The sequence below is a fragment of the Eptatretus burgeri genome, chromosome 9, assembly GCF_056783735.1.
Source record: "Eptatretus burgeri isolate ZD-2024b chromosome 9, Ebu_testis_v1, whole genome shotgun sequence".
Classification (NCBI taxonomy): Eukaryota; Metazoa; Chordata; class Myxini; order Myxiniformes; family Myxinidae; genus Eptatretus; species Eptatretus burgeri.
In genome coordinates, this window is record NC_140969.1 from 31790358 (window position 1) to 31809199 (window position 18842).

General features: G+C 45.0%; 2 protein-coding genes across 14 annotated transcripts in view; both read left to right on the forward strand.

The window, feature by feature from the left end:
* The window catches only part of LOC147019845 (uncharacterized), a 57083-nt gene that overhangs the window by 15417 nt on the left and 22824 nt on the right, over positions 1–18842 (forward strand). For 6 of the 13 annotated variants that reach the window (XR_015061531.1, XR_015061535.1, XR_015061530.1 and 3 more), the window contains 3 exons: positions 14080–14146; positions 14385–14507; positions 16248–16314. Coding sequence is in view for 4 of the 13 variants with exons in the window: in XM_085894616.1 (XP_085750742.1) it covers positions 5321–5429; positions 14080–14146; positions 14385–14402 (194 nt within the window). In the remaining 9 variants the exon portion in view is untranslated. Of the gene's footprint in view, positions 1–3144; positions 4520–5320; positions 5460–14079; positions 14147–14384; positions 14508–16247; positions 16315–18842 lie in introns of those variants that run through there. The other 7 variants (XM_085894616.1, XM_085894619.1, XM_085894617.1 and 4 more) reach the window with 4 other exon arrangements.
* LOC147019846 (uncharacterized) lies at positions 5466–14070 on the forward strand. The gene has a single exon (XM_085894615.1). The coding sequence runs from the start codon at positions 12469–12471 to the stop codon at positions 13240–13242; it is 774 nt and encodes a 257-aa protein (XP_085750741.1). The 5' UTR covers positions 5466–12468; the 3' UTR covers positions 13243–14070.

The window sequence follows — 18842 nt, forward strand, 5'->3', positions numbered from 1 at the left end:
ACCTGGACAACATAGATCACAACCCACCATCAGCATCAGCACAAAGTTCATTTCATGGAACCGCGTTATCACTGACACAACATGTTTCACATGACAAAAGTGGCAGCATTCGAAATCATGAGAATGTCACTGAGAATGAGAACAAACAGCGCTCCAAAACCATAGCTGCCCTTCCTGCATCTTACAGTGATGTGCCTCCTGAAGCATTTCCAAGAAAACCAAAAGGTCCATCCACTCCAAGTGTGTCCTCCAGAATACAGGACAAAGAGTCAGTGGCTTTCGTTTGTACAAAGTCTGCAGGAGAAGGAAGGTCTTGAGAGTGAAAATAATATCTCCTGGTCAGCATACATGGCAAATCTGCAGGTTGAAGTTCCTCGGCTTCCTGCAATTACAGGACTGCTACCTCAGTTCCGCGAGAGTGCTCACACATTGGCAATGGCGAAGCATGGAATGAATTTAATCAAGCAGGCGACAGAACTAGTAAACCCCGGACAAGTTCCAGTTCTGACCCTTGATCAACCACTCTATGCAATTGCAAAGAAGATTCAATGGACTTGGTCAGGTATATATGGTGAAGACAAGTTTGTTGTGATGGGAGGACTTCATGTAGAGATGGCCTTGTTGAAAGTGATCGGCAGCTTCCTGGAGGGGAGTGGTTGGGCAAGTGTAATGACCAGTGCTGGTGTAACAACAGAGGGAAGAGCAGATAGTCTTCACAAAGGTTCGCAAATATCGAGGTCACAATGGGCACACCAAGTCACAGTAGCGGCGTTGTACGCTCTGCAGTGAAAGGCATACGATGACTACCGGAAAAACATGTGAAACTGTACAATCATTTGATCTTTGGAGCAAGAAGATGGCTACAAAGTACCCCCAGTTTTGCTACTGGAATAAAGTCCTGCTGTTGGAGTGTCTTCTCTTGGCATTCATAAGATCACAACGGGAAGCCAACAGCACGCTCTATGTGGAGACTCTCACAGCGATCATTCTGTGGATGTTTGCCATGGACCATTACCATTACGCCAGATGGTTGACAGTGCATGTAACAGACCTTCAGGAACTTTCAAACGATTCCATGGATATCCATCGTGAATTTGTCAAGGGGAACTTTGTCACTCAGAAGTCATCACACAAGTTCTCTGCTATGGCACACGATCAGATACACGAACAGCAGAACGCTATGGTGGAGTCATTGGAATTACTGAGAATGAAGGGGCTCTTCGCCGGTGGATGGAAGCTGGTGCAGAAATAGCCAGAATCCTGAATGAGTTTGAGGACCAGTTTCAAAGACAGAGGCAAACTGATGTCCGCCACCACGAACAATTGCCTAGTGTCCAGAAATCCTTTGCATCAGATCTCAATAATGCAATCGGTTCATTTGAAAAACTTGGAAACCCGTTTGCGGAAGACAGTAATGACTTGTATGTGCTTGACACAAAGGTCATCATGCCTGATGAAGTGATATCCGCAGTGCGATCCATGGAGGACACTGGCAAAACACAATTTGACGGATTTGTGGGGCAGCGAATCAAGGATCCTTCTGACAATTTCTATGAGAGCATTTCAAAGAACAATCTGCCACTGTTGAAATTGAAGCCCAAGAAAACACCTGGAAAGTCTGAGGCGAATTACACGTATGAAAAGTAATGTGGAGCTCTTCTCACGAATGTACATTTCTTGCCAAACTGGAGATTGTGATCTTAACACATTTTTTGAATATGAGTGTCATGAGTGGCCATCTACATTGGCTGAAGGTATCAATACAATGCAGCCACCAACTGGCAACGCTGATCTTTTGCCCTATTTGGAAGCTTTAGCACGACGTCCTCGTGATGCGCCCAAAGGAGAAGTTCGTATTTTCGATGGGGCTGCCTTAGTCCATCATTTGGAGCCTCAGAAGTGCAACAGTGTGATCAGGACATTTGGTGTCTATGCACAGAAACAGGTCCTTCCGTACATTGCCCGAAAGTTAAATGAGGGGACTGTGATGCGTGTTGATGTGGTGTGGGACACCTACAGAACAGACAGTCTCAAAGAAGGCACCAGGCTTGGTCGTGGCACTGGCATACCACTCCATGTGACTGAACAGACATCTGTGCCATGAAACTGGAGCAGCTTCCTTCGTGTAGATTCCAACAGAGACATTATTCAGTTTCCTTGCTGATGCCCTACAAACGATGCCTATTCCAGAGGGAAAAACACTTCTTAGAACCTTTGAAGAAGAGGTTAAATCAAAGCCCCCTTCTCAAATTCAACCATGTACGCATGAAGAGGCTGATTCACGAATGATGCTACATGCTTGGCATGCATATCAGCAGGGGTACAGAACTATCGTCATTCATGCAACAGACACGGATGTGGGGTTGTGTTGGCTATCGCAATAGCAAGCATTATGGACGGTTGTGCAATGTGGTTGGCATTTAGACATGGAAACTATTTCAGGCACATTGCTGCTCACACTATTGCGACTCACATTGGCCCTGAACGCTCATGGGGGCTTCTATTCCTGCGTACTGTTTCTGACATATGTGGGATTGGCAAAAAGACTGTGTGGAGCATATGGAATTCCATGCCAAACTTGGGGGAGGTCTTCAATCATCTCTCACATGCACCAGCGGAAGTAACAGATGATGACATGGACAACATAGAGAGGTTCTTCGTTGTTCTGTACAGTAGAACTTCCCCTCTGAAGAAAGTGAACGAAGCACGCAAGCAGCTGTTTGCTCAGGGAAATCGGCAATCGGAAAATATTCCACCGACAAAAGAGGCACTGCGTCAACATGTGAAGAGGGCAGTCTTTCAGGCCGGTCACATATGAGGACAGTCCCAAATTGCTAACCCAGAACTGCTTTCACCTGCAGATTGGGGATGGGCTAAAAATGCAGATGATGTCTGGCATCCATTTTGGACAGTAATGCCAGAGGCATCAAAAGGGTGCCGAGAGCTGATCAAGTGCAAGTGTAAAAAACGGTGTGCTGGAAATTGCAAATGTTCTACTGCTAATCTACCATGCACAGAACTATGTTTCTGCTCTGGACAATGCTTCTGAGATGAGCAGTAGGAGAAGTAAAGCGGATGCAAAAAAGCTTGCATCATGTTATGGCTGCCAACTGGTACGAAATATGTTTTGAAATGAGCTCTTTGAGTTGTTATATGATTCGTCAACAAGGGATCCATTGAATTGGTATTGCTTTTGCAAATAACCCAGGATTTTCAACATTTCGTCTTGGCGGCCATATTGGAATTCAAAATGGCGGCCATACCATTTGTCAGACATTTCAAATTATTGCCTTATTGAACTCAGCATGTCAATATACCCTTGTGTACAAAACTTGAGCACCACAGGTCATTTAGAACCCAAGATAGGCATTTTCAACATTTCGTCTTGGCAGCCATATTGGAATTCAAAATGGCGACCATAAGGTTTGTCATACATTTCAAATTTTTCCATTATTGAATTCATTATCTCAAAATGCACCTGTGTACCAAATTTCAGGGCCATAGGTCACTTGGAACCATAGATAGTAATGTTCAATGTTTCGTCATGGTGGCCATATTGGAATTCAAGATGGCGGCCGGTCCATTGGTCAGACCTCTTGGATCTGCCAATTTTTGAACTCAGCATGTCAAAATACCCCTGTATGCAAAATTTCAAACTTTCTGCCGGATGTGAACATCTCGCAATTTTTGTTGCATATCTGCCCCACTAGTATGCATTCAAACATACAGGTGCCCCGAAGTTAGTTATGCCGTTAAGTATATGTGTCGACAGAACCCCTCCTTGTGTGTAGTGGGAAATCAAAGGGGTGCGTTGCGATGTTTTTTTTTTAGTTGGGGTAATACATCTTTATATCCCATCCCCCATCACGATCCACTGTCCACCCGCTGTCTACAGAGACTCGTTTTTCCGAGGCAAAATCTCCACGTTCGCTGTTCCAGTTCCATCTCGGCTTCCCCAAACGTACGCAGTGTGGCTGCACGGTCATTCACCTTCCCCAAACACGTGTGGAGTAGGCGGGCCACGCCGGTGCCTAGCCGAGGCCCCGCCCAGAAAGGGTGGACCCATGGGAGCCCCATCCAATCAGGGTGGACAGTGACGTCAGTTTTGACCAAGGCCCCGCCCCGCTGAGAGAGGTCAATGGACTACAAAGGGACCCTCTGAGAAGTGCGTTCGTCGGAGTTCAGTTTGCATTCGCTGGGGCGTTCGTTGGAGTTTTGCTGGAGTCGTGAGTTCGGTGTACGAGGAGGATTGACGGAGCTTTTTCACGAGTCTGTGGGTGGTGGTGCATGGCCGTTCTTCGTTGGTGGAGCGATCCGTCTGGTCGATTCCGATAACGACCGAGGACACCCGACCTCAACCCGGTCTCTCGCTGGGTCCTGTCCGGGACCCTAATCCCCGCCCTGGGACTCCGCTCGGGTTCCTCTGCGGATACGAGCCCCATGCGTGTGACTGCGGGCCGAGCTGCACTACCATTGGCAGGTGCCGCACCACGGAGCACCCTCTCCCTCCAACGTGCAGGTACCCAGCCGAGCCGCGACCCCAGCTCGTCTCTCCCTGGCTGTGAGGTTCCTTGGAATTCACCTGGGTTTTATTTTCGTCTGTGTGTGTGGCGCCATCTGCTAAGTAAAACTGCATAAGTGTTTTCGATCATTGTAAATCTCCTGTATATCCGCGATAAGCTTGCTCTGTGTCCTTCTTGCTGTAAATAAAACAATTGTAGAAATGTTCCCAGTTCGTTTCCATCCTTTCTTTCATTGGTCCAGCATGGTTCGGATCTGAGTTTTAGCTGGGTCTTTGTTCCCTTTAACCTGCTCATCCCCGCCGGCATGGCTTTCCGTTCGACTGCACCCGAACCGGAGTTGGTAGTAGGTAGTTGGAACTCTACCGCAGTCGGTAGAGTGACCCGGTTCGAGCAAGACTTGCCGAGGGCGTGGTTCCCCAGTAGACGACACCGCGTGGTTAATTAGGTAAATTGGTTCTAGACAAAAAGACCCTACGCAACGCGGTGGAGGTATTAGCGTCCACGGTCAGTTCAGCGACCCACCGCCTCATGGAGTTATCTGTGAGCGATGGCCTACAATTCCGTGAGTCTGGTGGGAGACGACGCAACTTCCCCCCACCTATCGGTCGTTCTCGCCACCGGTCCCCGGCCCACAACAATATATTCCCTATCTTTCGAATAAAAGCAAAATCAACACTCCGTATTCCTCAATGAATATATTTGACATTATATGAATTTTATTGCAGGTACAGACTATTTAATGATGGTGAGAAACGGTTTTATCCAATGTATGACGAGTACCTGTGACCTCATACCAGATTCCCTTACTGAGTGTCACCGATATCACAGAGAATGCTATCAACGATTTACCAGGAACCTCAGTCGCCTCTCCACTCCTTCAGATCCATCTACTCCATCATGCTCCAAGTTAAGTCGGAGGGATTAATCGGGGACAAGGTACTGTTTTCATCTGATTGCATCTTCTGTAACTCAAAGGAGAGACGAAAGGTTAAGATCAAAGGGACACACCACTGAAGGCTTAAGCCAGTTTGAGTGTGACGGATGGCGAACAGTTCTCGAAGTAGCTGAAAACAAATGTGACGAGAAATTACTCGCACGGATAAGAGGTCATGATTTGTTTGCTACAGAAGCGAAGTATCACAAATCCTGCCGGGTTATCAACACAGAATCGAGAGAAATTGAGGAGTACAAGCACAGAGGACAAGGAGAGACAAACAAACCTGGCACAAGCACACAGTCAGGCCTTTGCAGAAGTTCAGAAAGTCAGAGAAAGAGATATCATTAGAGGCAAACACATGATCAAACTGTCAGAGCTTTCCAGCATTTATATCTGCAGCCTACAGCATACGGATTTTGCCAATCCCAACTTCCGTGGGGAAAACCTTAAAGTGAAGTTAGAGAAACATGAGAAGTACAACGACTCATTGGTGTTCTGTAGATTACACTGCACAGGAAACTTCCAAACTTACATAGTCTACAATGCAGACAGTGGCACAAGCGACTCGGTAAGATGTGCATATGAACTTGGTTCTCTTGGTATGGTCCAATAATCTGGTAGATATCTGCATTGAATGATCCTTGACAGCTTCACTAAAGCAGAGGCTTTGAAATGGCCTCCATCAGCCCAGGATCGAGGAAACATGACAGACATCATCCCATCACAACTGGAGAAATTTCTGAGTTACGTCATATCAGGCAGACCAACTCCTCACACAGCCAAAGCAAATCGACTTGTGAATTCGATAGGACAAGATATATGCCGCGCAGCAACCAAAAGCCAATGGGAACTTCCTAAGTACATGTTGATATGCATGATACTGCGCCATTTGTTCAGGAGCGAGAAATTGATCACCCTTCTTAATCGAATGGGACACTCAAAGCTACTCGTTCTCGTTGGAACTGGAAACTGCCCTTGCTGAGGCTGTAGCAGAAACATCCAGTTTGTTAACAAAACAAATCATTTGGTCTCCAAATGCGCCCTCCGTGTTCCATTCTGAATTCGACAACTTTGACCAGTTATAGAACAACCTCATGGGAATGGGCTCGATCCACATGTCACATGGCATTATGTTACAGGACACAGAAGGGAAAGCAGAGGATCATGGAGTACGTGTGAAAATTCCATCTAGTTCAAGGAAGGACAGCTCCAAGCAACGGTCTCTAAACCATAGCACATCTGAAAGCCTTCCCGATTGTTATGTCGCCCAGCGAAAGAGTCCTCAAATCAAAATACAACAAAGAACATGTCCTGGGAGTACCAAAGCATTTGATGAAGCTTGTATGCAACACTTATTGTGGATCCTGATACGAATGAAGAGCAGCTTGTCTCAACAAGAGATGCCAGCATGGGTAGGCTTTGTCACCATGATTGGCCAAAGCCCTGAAACTCTGACAACCATCGACTATTACTATACCCTGTCATAGCGAGCCCAATCACCGACTACAAGACTGTAAGAGTGTCTCCGGTATGCTGAGGTAGCTACCAATGAAGTCCAGCAACACTACGTAATCACCACTTTCGACTTTGGGGTATGCATGAAAGCATATCCCCTCATTTGGAACAACCAAGCTAGGCAGATCCCCACATCATCCTGATTGGTACCTTCCACCTCGCCTGTGCGTATATGAAGATGAATGGTTCAGACCTCTCCGACATCTTGCTGGAAGCAGGGTTGATATCTTCAGGTTCTCTTCAAGGAGTGCTCTCTGGTTAGCACTATGATAGAGCAATGCACTGTCATAAGATCTTAGTGGAATGTCTTGAGAGACTTCTACTGTCACAGTACCTTGTGAGCATCGGTGAAGACGAGTTATTAACGTCATTACCTGAGGAATCAAAGAAGATTCTGCAAGATGTACAGAGTTATCCTTCGAAAGATTCCCTGGAAACAGCCGAGTCTGATCCTGCAATACAGAATTACCTTGATGGCTATCAGAAGTATCGAGAGAGCGTGAAGTCCGGGCATCGAGACAAGACTGGTCAACTGTGGATATCGTACTTGGACCATGTACGGTTAGTGATGTCTCTCATCCATGCAATTAAACACAACAACTTCCTCCTATACGTGCACTGCATGCAACAGATGACGAACCTCTTCTTCAGTTTCGGGGGTCACAATTATGCCAGATATCTGACCTCCACATTCCTTGCCAACATCGAGTTGTCGCATCCTGGCACTACAGAGCTCTTGAGGGGGCTATTAGTGTTGCTCGATCATTCATTCCCGGGAAGCGATGTGCGGTTGACAAAACCATGGAAGAAACTTTTATGCATCATGCCAAGTCCCATGGTAATGGAGGAGCTGGTGGCAGTGCCACAGGTGTCTCAGGCCTCCTGACTAATTATGACTCGTACTAACGCTGGGTTCGAATAACGCATGCTCGATCCCAGTATGTCATTACTATCCTGAGCATGGCCGACATGTTATCTGGAACGACAGCAGGAACCAAGCACCATGATCTTCGTCCATCCGAGATCTTGAAGGGTGAGAAGCTGGTGGAAAGAATACGAGAAGCAGTTGAAAGCTTCATCAATCCTTTCGAGGTCGAAAGCAAAAATCAGCTAATGAGCCTCTTGTCGGGCACGACAGCATCTGAAGAAGTCCAGAAAGATGTCTTGAGAGCCGCATGGGCAGGCAAAGATATGAAGTCTTCATTACCACACGTTTGGAAGCAGGACGGGACCAGTCAAGCCAGTCAAGCGTCTCAACTTGAAAACTTTTGCTGATATGAACAACAAGAGCAAAGTCACAACCACTAAGAACAAAGTTGTACAGTACCAACAACAGGGAAACGTCGCTTTCCAGCTGTTCATGAAATCACAAAACCAAGGCATACAACTGGACCTGAGAACTTCTCACCTACCCACTCACTCCTATACCGTACATTATTGGTACTGCTGATGGTTTCATGGCCAAAACAGATAAATCAAAGTTCTTCACTTTCCTGACGAAAGACCAAGAGGATGCTGTCCAACCTTCGAAAGACAAAACACTTGTCATTTTTGATGGCATTGCCTGTTTCTACTTCCTAAAGGAAATACGAGGTAACTTCAGCCAGATGTGCGAAAGGTGTTCAACGTCCTGCCGAAGTCAGGTGACGTTGAGTTTAGCACAGAAAGCTACGTACCCAACTCTGAAGGCGATGGAATGACTGAGGAGAGGATCCGGGGACAAACTTATTCTGAAGGGTGGAAACACTAAAAAAAAAACCTGCAGATTGGAAGTTCTTCTTGAGCAATGATGAGAATAAGCAACACTTCATTGACCTCCTCACTCGACTCTGGAGCCAAGACACATATGCCAGCAAGTTACACGGGAGGAAGGTAATTGTGACTTGTGGCGGATCAGCATATCGACTGACATCTGAAGACGGTCTGTCAACGTGTAACAGAGAACTGAACACACTAAAATCCACTCAAAAAGAAACTGATTCTCAAATCATTCTGTATGCCAGGAGTCAGAAGTACAGCCATATCAGGGTGAAGAGTCCAGATAGTGATATATTTGCCATCCTCATGGACTACGCTGTAACTATGACAGATGTGACGATCTTGTTTGACACAGGTACCGGGAACAAGAAGAGGTTTATCGACATGACCAAAATTGCCCGTGGTTATACTACACAGCATTCAACAGCAAAAATAGCTCTTCATGTATTCAGTGGCTGCGATTCGACCAGCGCTTTCAAGGGTCTTGGCAAGGTGAAGCCACTGAAGACCCTTTCTAGGCTGCCCAAGTTTGTACCAGTTCTAGCTATATTAGGAGACACGTGGGAAGTACCCAACGACTTGATTGATGACCTGGACAAGTTCACCTGTGCGTTATATGGAAGACCTCGTACCCTGAGCGTCAATGAGTTGCGGTTCATGAAAATGAATGGGCTGTATGCGAAAGGTGATGACCGTCTCTCCCATTCGAGCACAGTTGACATGGGCACTCTCCCTCCATGCAAGAAGAGCCTGGAGTAACACATCCAGAGAGTAAACTTCCAACTTTGTATTTGGAAAAGAGCCCATGTTGCAAATCTTGAGATCCCTGAGCCAAGTGATGGACATGGGTGGATTTTAGTTGAAGGGGAAGCTGGAACCTCTTTGGTACGAGGGAGAGGTGCTGCCACAGCAGTTGGCAGACATCACTCGCTGAAGATTCAGCGAACATCAATGTCTCGGACGGACTCGGACATTCCAGACGAATCGGACTATTTTAATGGAGACAGCTCAGAGTCTGACAATGAGTAGGATTAGTTGCAATTCACGTTAACGACATGAACATTCATTTCTATTGGAGTATACTTCTGTTTTGAATTGTTTGGCATACATGTTGTATTTAAATACTTACCATGTTTGAGATTTGGTTATGTTATTTAGTTCCGTGAATATTGTATTCAATATGATGCGGATATAATGCAAATATAAACACTATTTTATTCACTCTGAAACGTATGCTTTCTGCAGTCTTCATTGGCACTGTAAGTTTTAGATGTATGTTTGGAAATATGATGGATAATGAAATAATGCACGTAAAATATTCTTGTATTGTAGGAAACTGACATGATCCAGATTATGGAGATATCGACTGGAAATGTATATGTGCAATGAAATATCTTGTAGTTTGGTGATGCTGATGGTGGCCATCTTGGATTTTTTTTGGTTGCTTTCAAACTATACTATTAAATAATATTTTGGGTGGTATTATAACTGATTCACAACCACAACACATCAAGCTTGGTTTTTTTTTTTTTGAACCTCACATTTCTCGTAAGCATCGGCTATGATCGCGACCAGCCGTAGGCCCGAGCACAACCCATTAGAGGAGGTCTTTGCTATGGACTTGGATCGCAGAGAGAGCTGGGGGGGGGGTGGCGAGGCTGGAGAGGAGACTGTAGAAGACAGAAAGACCACCGACCAACCTGCGGTGATTGAGTGAGAGGCCCAAAGACTCAGCCTCATTGCGGGAGATGCCAATGATCCGAAATGCCTTGGTTTCTACAGCGTGAAGCCGAGAAAGGTGGGAGGCAGGAGCACCAGCCCAGAGGGGAGAGCAGTACTCCATCAGGCTGCGGACAAAAGCTTTGTAAATGGTCAGGAGCTCAGGTGGGCCGAGGAAGGACTTTGCACGACAGAGGATTCCCAGTCGGCGACTGGCTTTGGAGGCGAGGTTTGAAATGTGGCTTTCCCAGGAAAGGTCATCGCAGACAGTGAGACCCAGAAGCTTGAAAGAAAGGACTTCTTCCAGAGGATTGTTTAAAGTGGATGAGGGGATTTTCTAAACGGTCCTTTCGAAAAGACATGGTGAGAGTGAGATTTGTCCAGATTGAAAGACATGTTCCACGTGTTGGACCAGTTTGTGATTTTACCCAGATCTGCCGTGAGTGAATCAGCTGCTGCATGCCGGTCTGAGGGATGACAGATGGTACGGCAGAGGATGGAGTCATCAGCAAAGATGTAAGAAGATTTTCCAGAGAGTCGGAGAGATCATTGATGAAAACAAGAAAAAGAACAAAGCCCAGAACGCTACCTTGAACTCCAGCCTGGACAGGAAGAGGGGATGAAAGAACTCCATTTAGGGCTACACGGTGACTGCGACAGGAGAGGAAGTCTGCGAGCCATGAGTTGTTAAGAAGTATGTCAGCAGTATAAATTTGAGTGACTGACTGTATTGGTGATTTAATCACGCAACATCTTGACGACGAATATTCTGGCCAAACTATTGCATCAATTTAGTGCAGCAGCAGGGATGATTCGCACGCAACTCTCGATTTTGTTTCCATCAAAAGTTGTACACCGCTGTTCGTATTGAAAGATTTCAGTGCCAAGTACGTCAGTTTCCCTGCGAGATGCTGATATTCAGCCTTCAACGGACCAGAAATCAGCCGTTGATGTGCTCATGGGGATGGGGAGACGGTGCGATCAGATGCCCACTGAAAACTAAGCTGGTTATGGCTCTGATTGACCGTTTTGAGCGTGTTGACTCTGAGTAGACACCTTTTTTAAATCATATCCAGCACTATGCACTGGTGTGCACTCACACATCTACGACTTGGACAGTAATTTTCTCAGCATTGTTTCCATTTGTTTGATGATCCAACAGGTTCCTATAAGAAAAACAATCCAGACTATATTGTAAAAACAAGTTTTAATCCTTCTTTATTGTTTTTCACATCAGATGATACAGTGAACAATGGCATCCTGCATTTGAATGGTTTTCCATCTTCAATGTTTTCTTAGATCCTCCTGGTCTGGGATTTACATTTATTCCCCCCCCCCCCACCCACCTACCTTTGTGTCTTTTCTGTGGAACATCTGAAAAGAAATCATAAAAATATATAATTTCTAAAAATTGAAATCCTAGATTCTCCTGGTCTGGGATTTATATTTATTCCCCCCCCCCCCATCCACCTACCTTTGTGCCTTTTCCATGGAACATCTGAAAAAAAAATCATATAAATATATAATTTCTAAAAATTGAAATTATATCTATTTTTCGAACTACCGACCCTACATTTTAGCTGAAGAACTGCGTAAACCAAGTTATAAAATAATTAAGGCCTAAGCGATGAAACCGGTCCAGCAGCTGAAGGGGGTGTGTGGCATTGGGATTCTTATGTGCACGACTTGTGAATAGTACAGCTGATAATCTCTCGTATCATAAGAATTGTGCAAATTATGACTAAAGCATGAAATTTCTACCAGTGTTAGTACATGCCATAAGCTTCATTTTCAGATCAGGACAGCAATCTAGTACTGGTACTCCAACCGTGCACACACGATCAGCAGCTGCCCACAGGCTTCCACAGTCAACCGAGCCTATCTGTTTCTTCTGCAATAAGCCAGCTGGCCCTGCAGACTTGCACGAAGCAGCTACAAAGGAAATTGACAAGAACGTTCGGAGATGTGCCACTGAATTGGGGGACACAACTGCTGGCCAAGCTGTCTGCAGGAGACATGATTGCCATCGAGGCAAAATACCATCGCAACTGTCTCCGTGCATTATACAACAAAATCAGACCAGCCGCACTCAAGGACAAGGATGCGGATCGTCTGCATGGCATAGCCTTTGCTGAGCTGGTGGTATTCATGGAGGACATGCATGCAGATGAGGACAATGCCCCTGTATTTAAACTCTCAGACATGGCTAACCTCTACAAGATGAGACTGGAGCAGCTGGGTGCCATGGTAACCAACAGAATACACACAACCAGACTGAAGGACAGACTTCTTTCTGTGCTTCCTGATCTGAAAGCCCATTCTCAGGGCCGAGACACACTTCTCTTGTTTGAGAAAGATATAGGTCCCGCCCTGAAGAAGGCCTGTGATCATGACAGTGATGCCATACACCTAGTAAGAGCAGCACAGGTAGTACGTAGAGAAATGTTTGAGACCAGGTTCACCTTTGACGGTGTGTTCCAAGCTGACTGCCAGAAAGATTCTGTGACACCATCCCTCATTGCTCTGGTGAACATGATCCTCGATGGGGCGAACATCAAGCACCAGACTCAGTTGGCCAACACGAGCACTACAACTGCTGCTCTTACAGTATTGCAGCTACTGCTGTTCAACAGTGTAAAGCATGCACGCAGTGTGGAGTCAACCTCAGTGCACCACAGCCGCGAGAGAGAAACCCCACTCCCACTGACTGGGGCTGGACAAAGGAGGCCTCTGGGTGGCAGCCTCTTTGGACGACTCTGCCAGAGGCATCAAAATCTTGCCACGAACTGATCCACTGCGGCTGCGAGAAGGGATGTACCGGCTGCTGCAAGTGCACCAAGGCTGCACTCAAGTGCACTGCATTATGTGCATGTTCGGGAGACTGTTAGGTGCAATCAGACACCTTTATATTTATGCGTCTATATGGATAATGTGTGTGTATTACATGCAGCGGTATGTACTATACATGTGTCTGAGGTAACTGACCTCACTGTACTTTAAGCTTATACACTATGTTCAGTGCACATTGAAAATTAAGGTTGCACAGATGATCTTGCAACACGTTTTCATGCAAGCTGTTCTGGACACCACAAAAACCGAAATGTGTATTTCAATAAATTTGTTTTCTGAGGTCACTGACCTCATTTAAAGCACTTGTTCAGTCATGGTTGCATCCTGTGATTATGTATAAAGGCTCTCCAAAAGATAAAGGGACCAACACATAGAACATACCTTTTTAATGATTCCCAAAACAGATAAACTGCACCAGAATCGTGAAAAAATGACAATTATCAATGTAATTGAGGTCATTGACCTCTCGCTATCCTCAGAGGTCAAATCTGACACCTCCCAATCTGAAAATGAAGCTTATGGTATGTACTAACATTGGTAAAAATGTCATGCTTTTGTCATAATTTGCACAATTGTTATGATTATCTGCTGCACTAGAATGTCTTTGCAGCTGTGGAGGAACTCTTGGAAGGGTTTGAAACAGCAAAAGGGCTTGCCTTGTGTAGCCTTTCTTGGTTTTTTAATGCAGCTTCTTTGGTCAGAGGAGCCAAGTCGGAGGAGTTGATATATGTGTATATAATTAAAATAAATTTCAAGTTCTTTGTTTTTTCTCTGCAGTTTACACTCCATTTGCTGGGTTGGTGATTCTGAAGTGGGAGCTTTTATATCGGACATTGAGGTGAAGGTAAGATGCTCTGGTGATTTATTTCCTCACAAACTATTTTATTGTTTTCATACTTTGGGATGATGATGATTATTGCCGTTTACCCAATTGACGACCAGTGACCAAGACTGGTCCATGAAAACCTTTTTTATTCTGATGTCCCAGTTGCTTGAATTAACCTTTTTATTTTTTTCATTGTTTCAAGTCCCCTTCTTTAATTTATCAACTGACGATAAAATACTTGTTCCTTTTTCTGTAGCTGTTGTATTTTGAATGAGGTGGCCTACAACTGGTGTCATGAAGAAAGTATCTTGATGCAACTTTGGCTCTCACTTTGTGTTCCTCTTCCAAATGACTGTTGCTGTGGAAATTCTCAAAAGAGGTAACTCTTTAAAATCCTTGAAAGGAAGACTTGATTAAAAAAAAAAATTCTTTTAATGAGATCCAGTATTGCATGCTGGGTATTCTGTTGTAAAAACTTTTCTACTTTATGCATGGGACTTGAGAAAATGTGAAATTTGTTTACATGCTGAATGTTATCAATTCAGAAAAGGAACCGGTCTGTCTTCAGCAAATTTACATTCTGCTTGTTTTGTACTTCACTCGCACATTACCTGTAGGGTGATTTGTGTGAAACACACACACACACACCACATCTTTGCTCGACCTTACCCTCCCAACCCTAAGGCATCGGTCCTATGCCCACACTCGATCCCCTTCCAAAGATATCCCATCATTACTCGCAGTGTTACGGATTTGGAAACCTTGTGCAAACGGACAGCCAGAGTCCCTGTAGTTCAGTTATTTCGATCAGTATATGTTTATAGTCAGGGTCTCGTCGTCCTGTCTAATGGGAATTACATGTTTGCGCTACGAGTTATTTTTAGTTCGGTTTTTACAATTACAACAACGACACCACCCTCACTCAACCCGGTCACCATTGCCCACGTGTTTTTGGCTGAAGGCGTGGGCGGAGCCTCCATCACCTCAGATCCGACTCCGCCCCAGAAAGGTGGGAGTTGCCCCGCCTACCTTGGGCCTGTCCAATGAGGGACGGCCAGCGGATCGCGCGATGGGACCGTCCAATCAGGAGACGAGTGGCAAGAAAAGAAACCGCTCCCAACTCAAGAGAGTATAGGAGTGCTTGTGGTGATTGGCTTGGTCTGCGGTCGTGGTTCGAGCGGTCTGAGGTCCTTTGCGGTGGCTCACCGTGGTGGTGGTGGTGACCGAAGAGCAGTGATCGTGGGACTGCTGAGCATCTGCGGTCATGGTGGCTTGGTCTCGGTCGTCGTCTGCGGCCCTTTGCGGCGGATTCTCGTGGTGGTGGCGGCCAAGCTGCCGGGGACGTGGGCCGTGGACTTCGGGTCATGGGTTCGAGTCCCACCGTGGTGGTTTGGAGTCGTTGTGACCGCATGAGGCGGGAAGGTACCCCGTCCCGGCTCTACCGAATAAAGACCGTGTGTGTGTGTGTGTGTGTGTGTGTGTGTGTGTGTGTGTGTGTGTGTGTGTGTGTGTGTGTGTGTGTGTGTGTGTGTGTGTCGCCAGTCCGTGTAAGTGGAATCGTTAAGTGCCTTGTTCATTGTACATTACATTTCGTTATTAATTCGTGATAACTCTGCTCTGTCTCCCTCCCTGATTATTGTTATAAATAAACCCCTGTATAATGTACCAGCTCGTTTTCTGTGCTTTCTCCCATTGGCCTAGCATGGTGCGTATTGAGAATTAGTAAGGCCGTTGGTGCCGTAAATTGTTCATTTGGACCGACCGATCTTGGTAATCCCCGCTTGGTTTACACCCGGATCAGGCTCGATAAACGGTCCGTTCCACCTGAGGTCTGTCGAGGGTGTGGCTTTCCCCAGTGGTTGGACGACATGGATATTTAGGTATATTGAAATTAGGCAATTAACCCTACCGCAAGCCGTCAAAATATTGGCGACCACGGTCCGCTAAGGGACCCGTGAAGTCTCGGACTTATCCGGGAGGCACGACTTAAATTCCGGGTGTTCGGTGGGAGACGACTCGACCGCTCCCCCTAGTGGTCGTTTATCGCCACCGACCCCCGGCCCACAACAATATCAGTATATAATTAAAATTAATTTCAAGTTCTTTGTTTTCTCTGCAGTTTACACTCCGTTTGCTGCGTTGGTGATTCTGAAGTGGGAGCTTTTATATCGGACATTGAGGTGAAGGTAAGATGCTCTGGTGATTTATTTCCTCACAAACTATTTCATTGTTTTCGTACTTTGGGATGATGATGATTATATTGCCGTTTACCCAATTGAAGACCAGTGACCAAGACTGGTCCATGAAAACCTTTTTTATTCTGATGTCCCAGTTGCTCGAATTAACCTTTTTGTTTTTTTTTCATTGTTTCAAGCCCCCTTCTTTTATTTATCAACTGACAATAAAATACTTGTTCCTTTTTCTGTAGCTGTTGTATTTTTAATGAGATCTAGTATTGCATGCTGGGTATTCTGTTGTAAAAACTTTTCTTTATGCATGGGACTTGAGAAAATGTGAAATTTGTTAACATGCTGAATGTTATCAATTCAGAAAAGGAACTGATGTCTATCTTCCAGTCAGGTTCCTTGTGTAATTTCATTGGAATTTTTTGGAGAGTAGCAAACCTATAGATTTTTGAGAAGTTTAAAATCTATTTAAATAAAAAAATTGTTTCACATTTTTTTCAACTTTTGGAAAGGTCGTTTTGGGGTGAAAAACACTTTTTTTTTAATTCCAATATTAAAAATCTGAAACAATACAAAATAACCAACTGATGATGGATTACTGTTAAATGGCTAACAATGGATTTTATAAGATTATAAAATGTTGCATTTTGACTGTCGGTTGCTATGGAAACAGCATTTTTGGAGTGGAATTGCCATTTTTTAAGAATTTTTTTTTTAATTATATTTTCCATCGGATGGCCTGTTTTAATTGTTAAATATAGTGACCATGACTAACTTACACATAAGTATTATGATTTTCAAGTATTGGAACAGTTGGTTGCCATGGAAACGGCCATCTGTGCAATGAAACATTGATATGTCTGTTGTTCAATATCAGAAGGTTTCGGCACCTTCTGCAGTAAAACGTTTGATTTTAAGTTTTTGTAGTTTGATGTATTGTAAGTGTGATCTTGTAGGGAACATAGGTGATGCCACGTTGCGACGCCATGCCATCGCCTTAGGTTACGGTTGCTGGGCGTGGCATGACGTCGTGATGTGGCGCATTGCACGTCCAAGCACATGCAGCACTATGACGTCATTTTCAGTTCGCTTCCTTTATTCTCGATTTATTCACGACAGTTTACTTCGGAGCTTCGTTTCGTCATATTCGGTTTTCAACACCTTTCTTCCTTTTTTTCGGTAAGTTGTTATAGCCTTTGAGGCGTATGTACCTTTTTGTCATTTTATGTTCTTCTGCATGGGGTAGGATTACGGTTTGAATGGCCACGGGGTTGGAGGTTTTAATTGAGTTTCCTGTTAGGCGGTGAGCCACCGCAAAGGACTGCAGACCGCTCGAACCACTTCCTGTTAGGAAGTCGGGCAGTCGTCATGTTATAGCTATGTGTTTATCCTTTCTCCATTATTTTGGGTTGATCTTTAAATATGTCCTTATGTGCTGGTTCGTGCTTTCATTTATCCGGAAAGAAAGTCACCATCAATGTAATCAGTCACTGACGTATTTTGTTCCATTAGATTAACTGCTGTATAATAGGATAGGATTAGGTTAGCTTTGTGCCTGGGGGTTGGAGTTAGAGGGAGTCTATTTGGAGTTTCTATTTAGTTTACTGGCATGTAGTTTGCTCGTATTGTTGATTTCCCACTCATCTCTGCTTTTATTTTATTCAGGTAATTTTACGTCTTAGTCGCGGTTTTTATTTTGGATTCTAATAAAGTTCTATCATTGCGACATTTACCCGCATCTTCCGTGTAAATCACATAAGTTTAGGTCAATAAATTGGTCAAAGAAAATAAGGATGTTGTTTTTCTCATCTGTTTGCTTTTTATGGTGATTGTTATTTGTGCCCTTGATATGGCCCTTGACATGGGCACAGGCCGAGTTTTATAGGCTGTATCACGTATGATAGGTTAGAATATCGTCAGCTCATGAATGTCAAATCTGATACGGATGTTCTGGTTCTTGCCATAGCAAACTATCATCTCCTGCCAAGACACACATCTATCTCAATGGCATCTAGCATTGTCAAAATCGCGCCAATCTGGAAGGCCCAAGGTGAGGAGAGAGCCCAGGCATTGCCAGCCTTCCACGCATTCACAGGTGCCGATAATACTGGGCGGTTCGCTCGACATGGTAAGGCAAAGTGGTTCCAGTGCTACTTGAAGGCCGATGACGACATGGTAGATGCCTTTGCTATGCTCTGTAAGGATGCTGAACTGTCAGAGGACCTATGCACAACTTTAGCAAGATTTGTCTGTTCAGGTTATTGTCCAAGTGGTGTCAATATTTCCAGCATCCCTGAACTTCGGTGGCATCTCTTCTGTAAGAACATGGCTGAGAATGACAAGTTACCACCAACTGTCGGTGCTCTGAGGCAGCATATCATGCGGGTACATATCCAGGCATACGTTTGGGGTCAAGCAGCAATTTCTCAGTAAACATTTCCAGAGATGCCAACTTTTGGAAATCAGAATTAGGGAGGATTTGCAACCGACACCAAATAATGTGCGCTTCGCGCACATCTCGAGCGCGG

What these genes read in the sequence shown, in the direction of transcription:
- LOC147019846 (XM_085894615.1), top strand. Translation starts at nt 12,469, where the DNA reads ATGATTGCCATCGAGGCAAAATACCATCGCAACTGTCTCCGTGCATTA.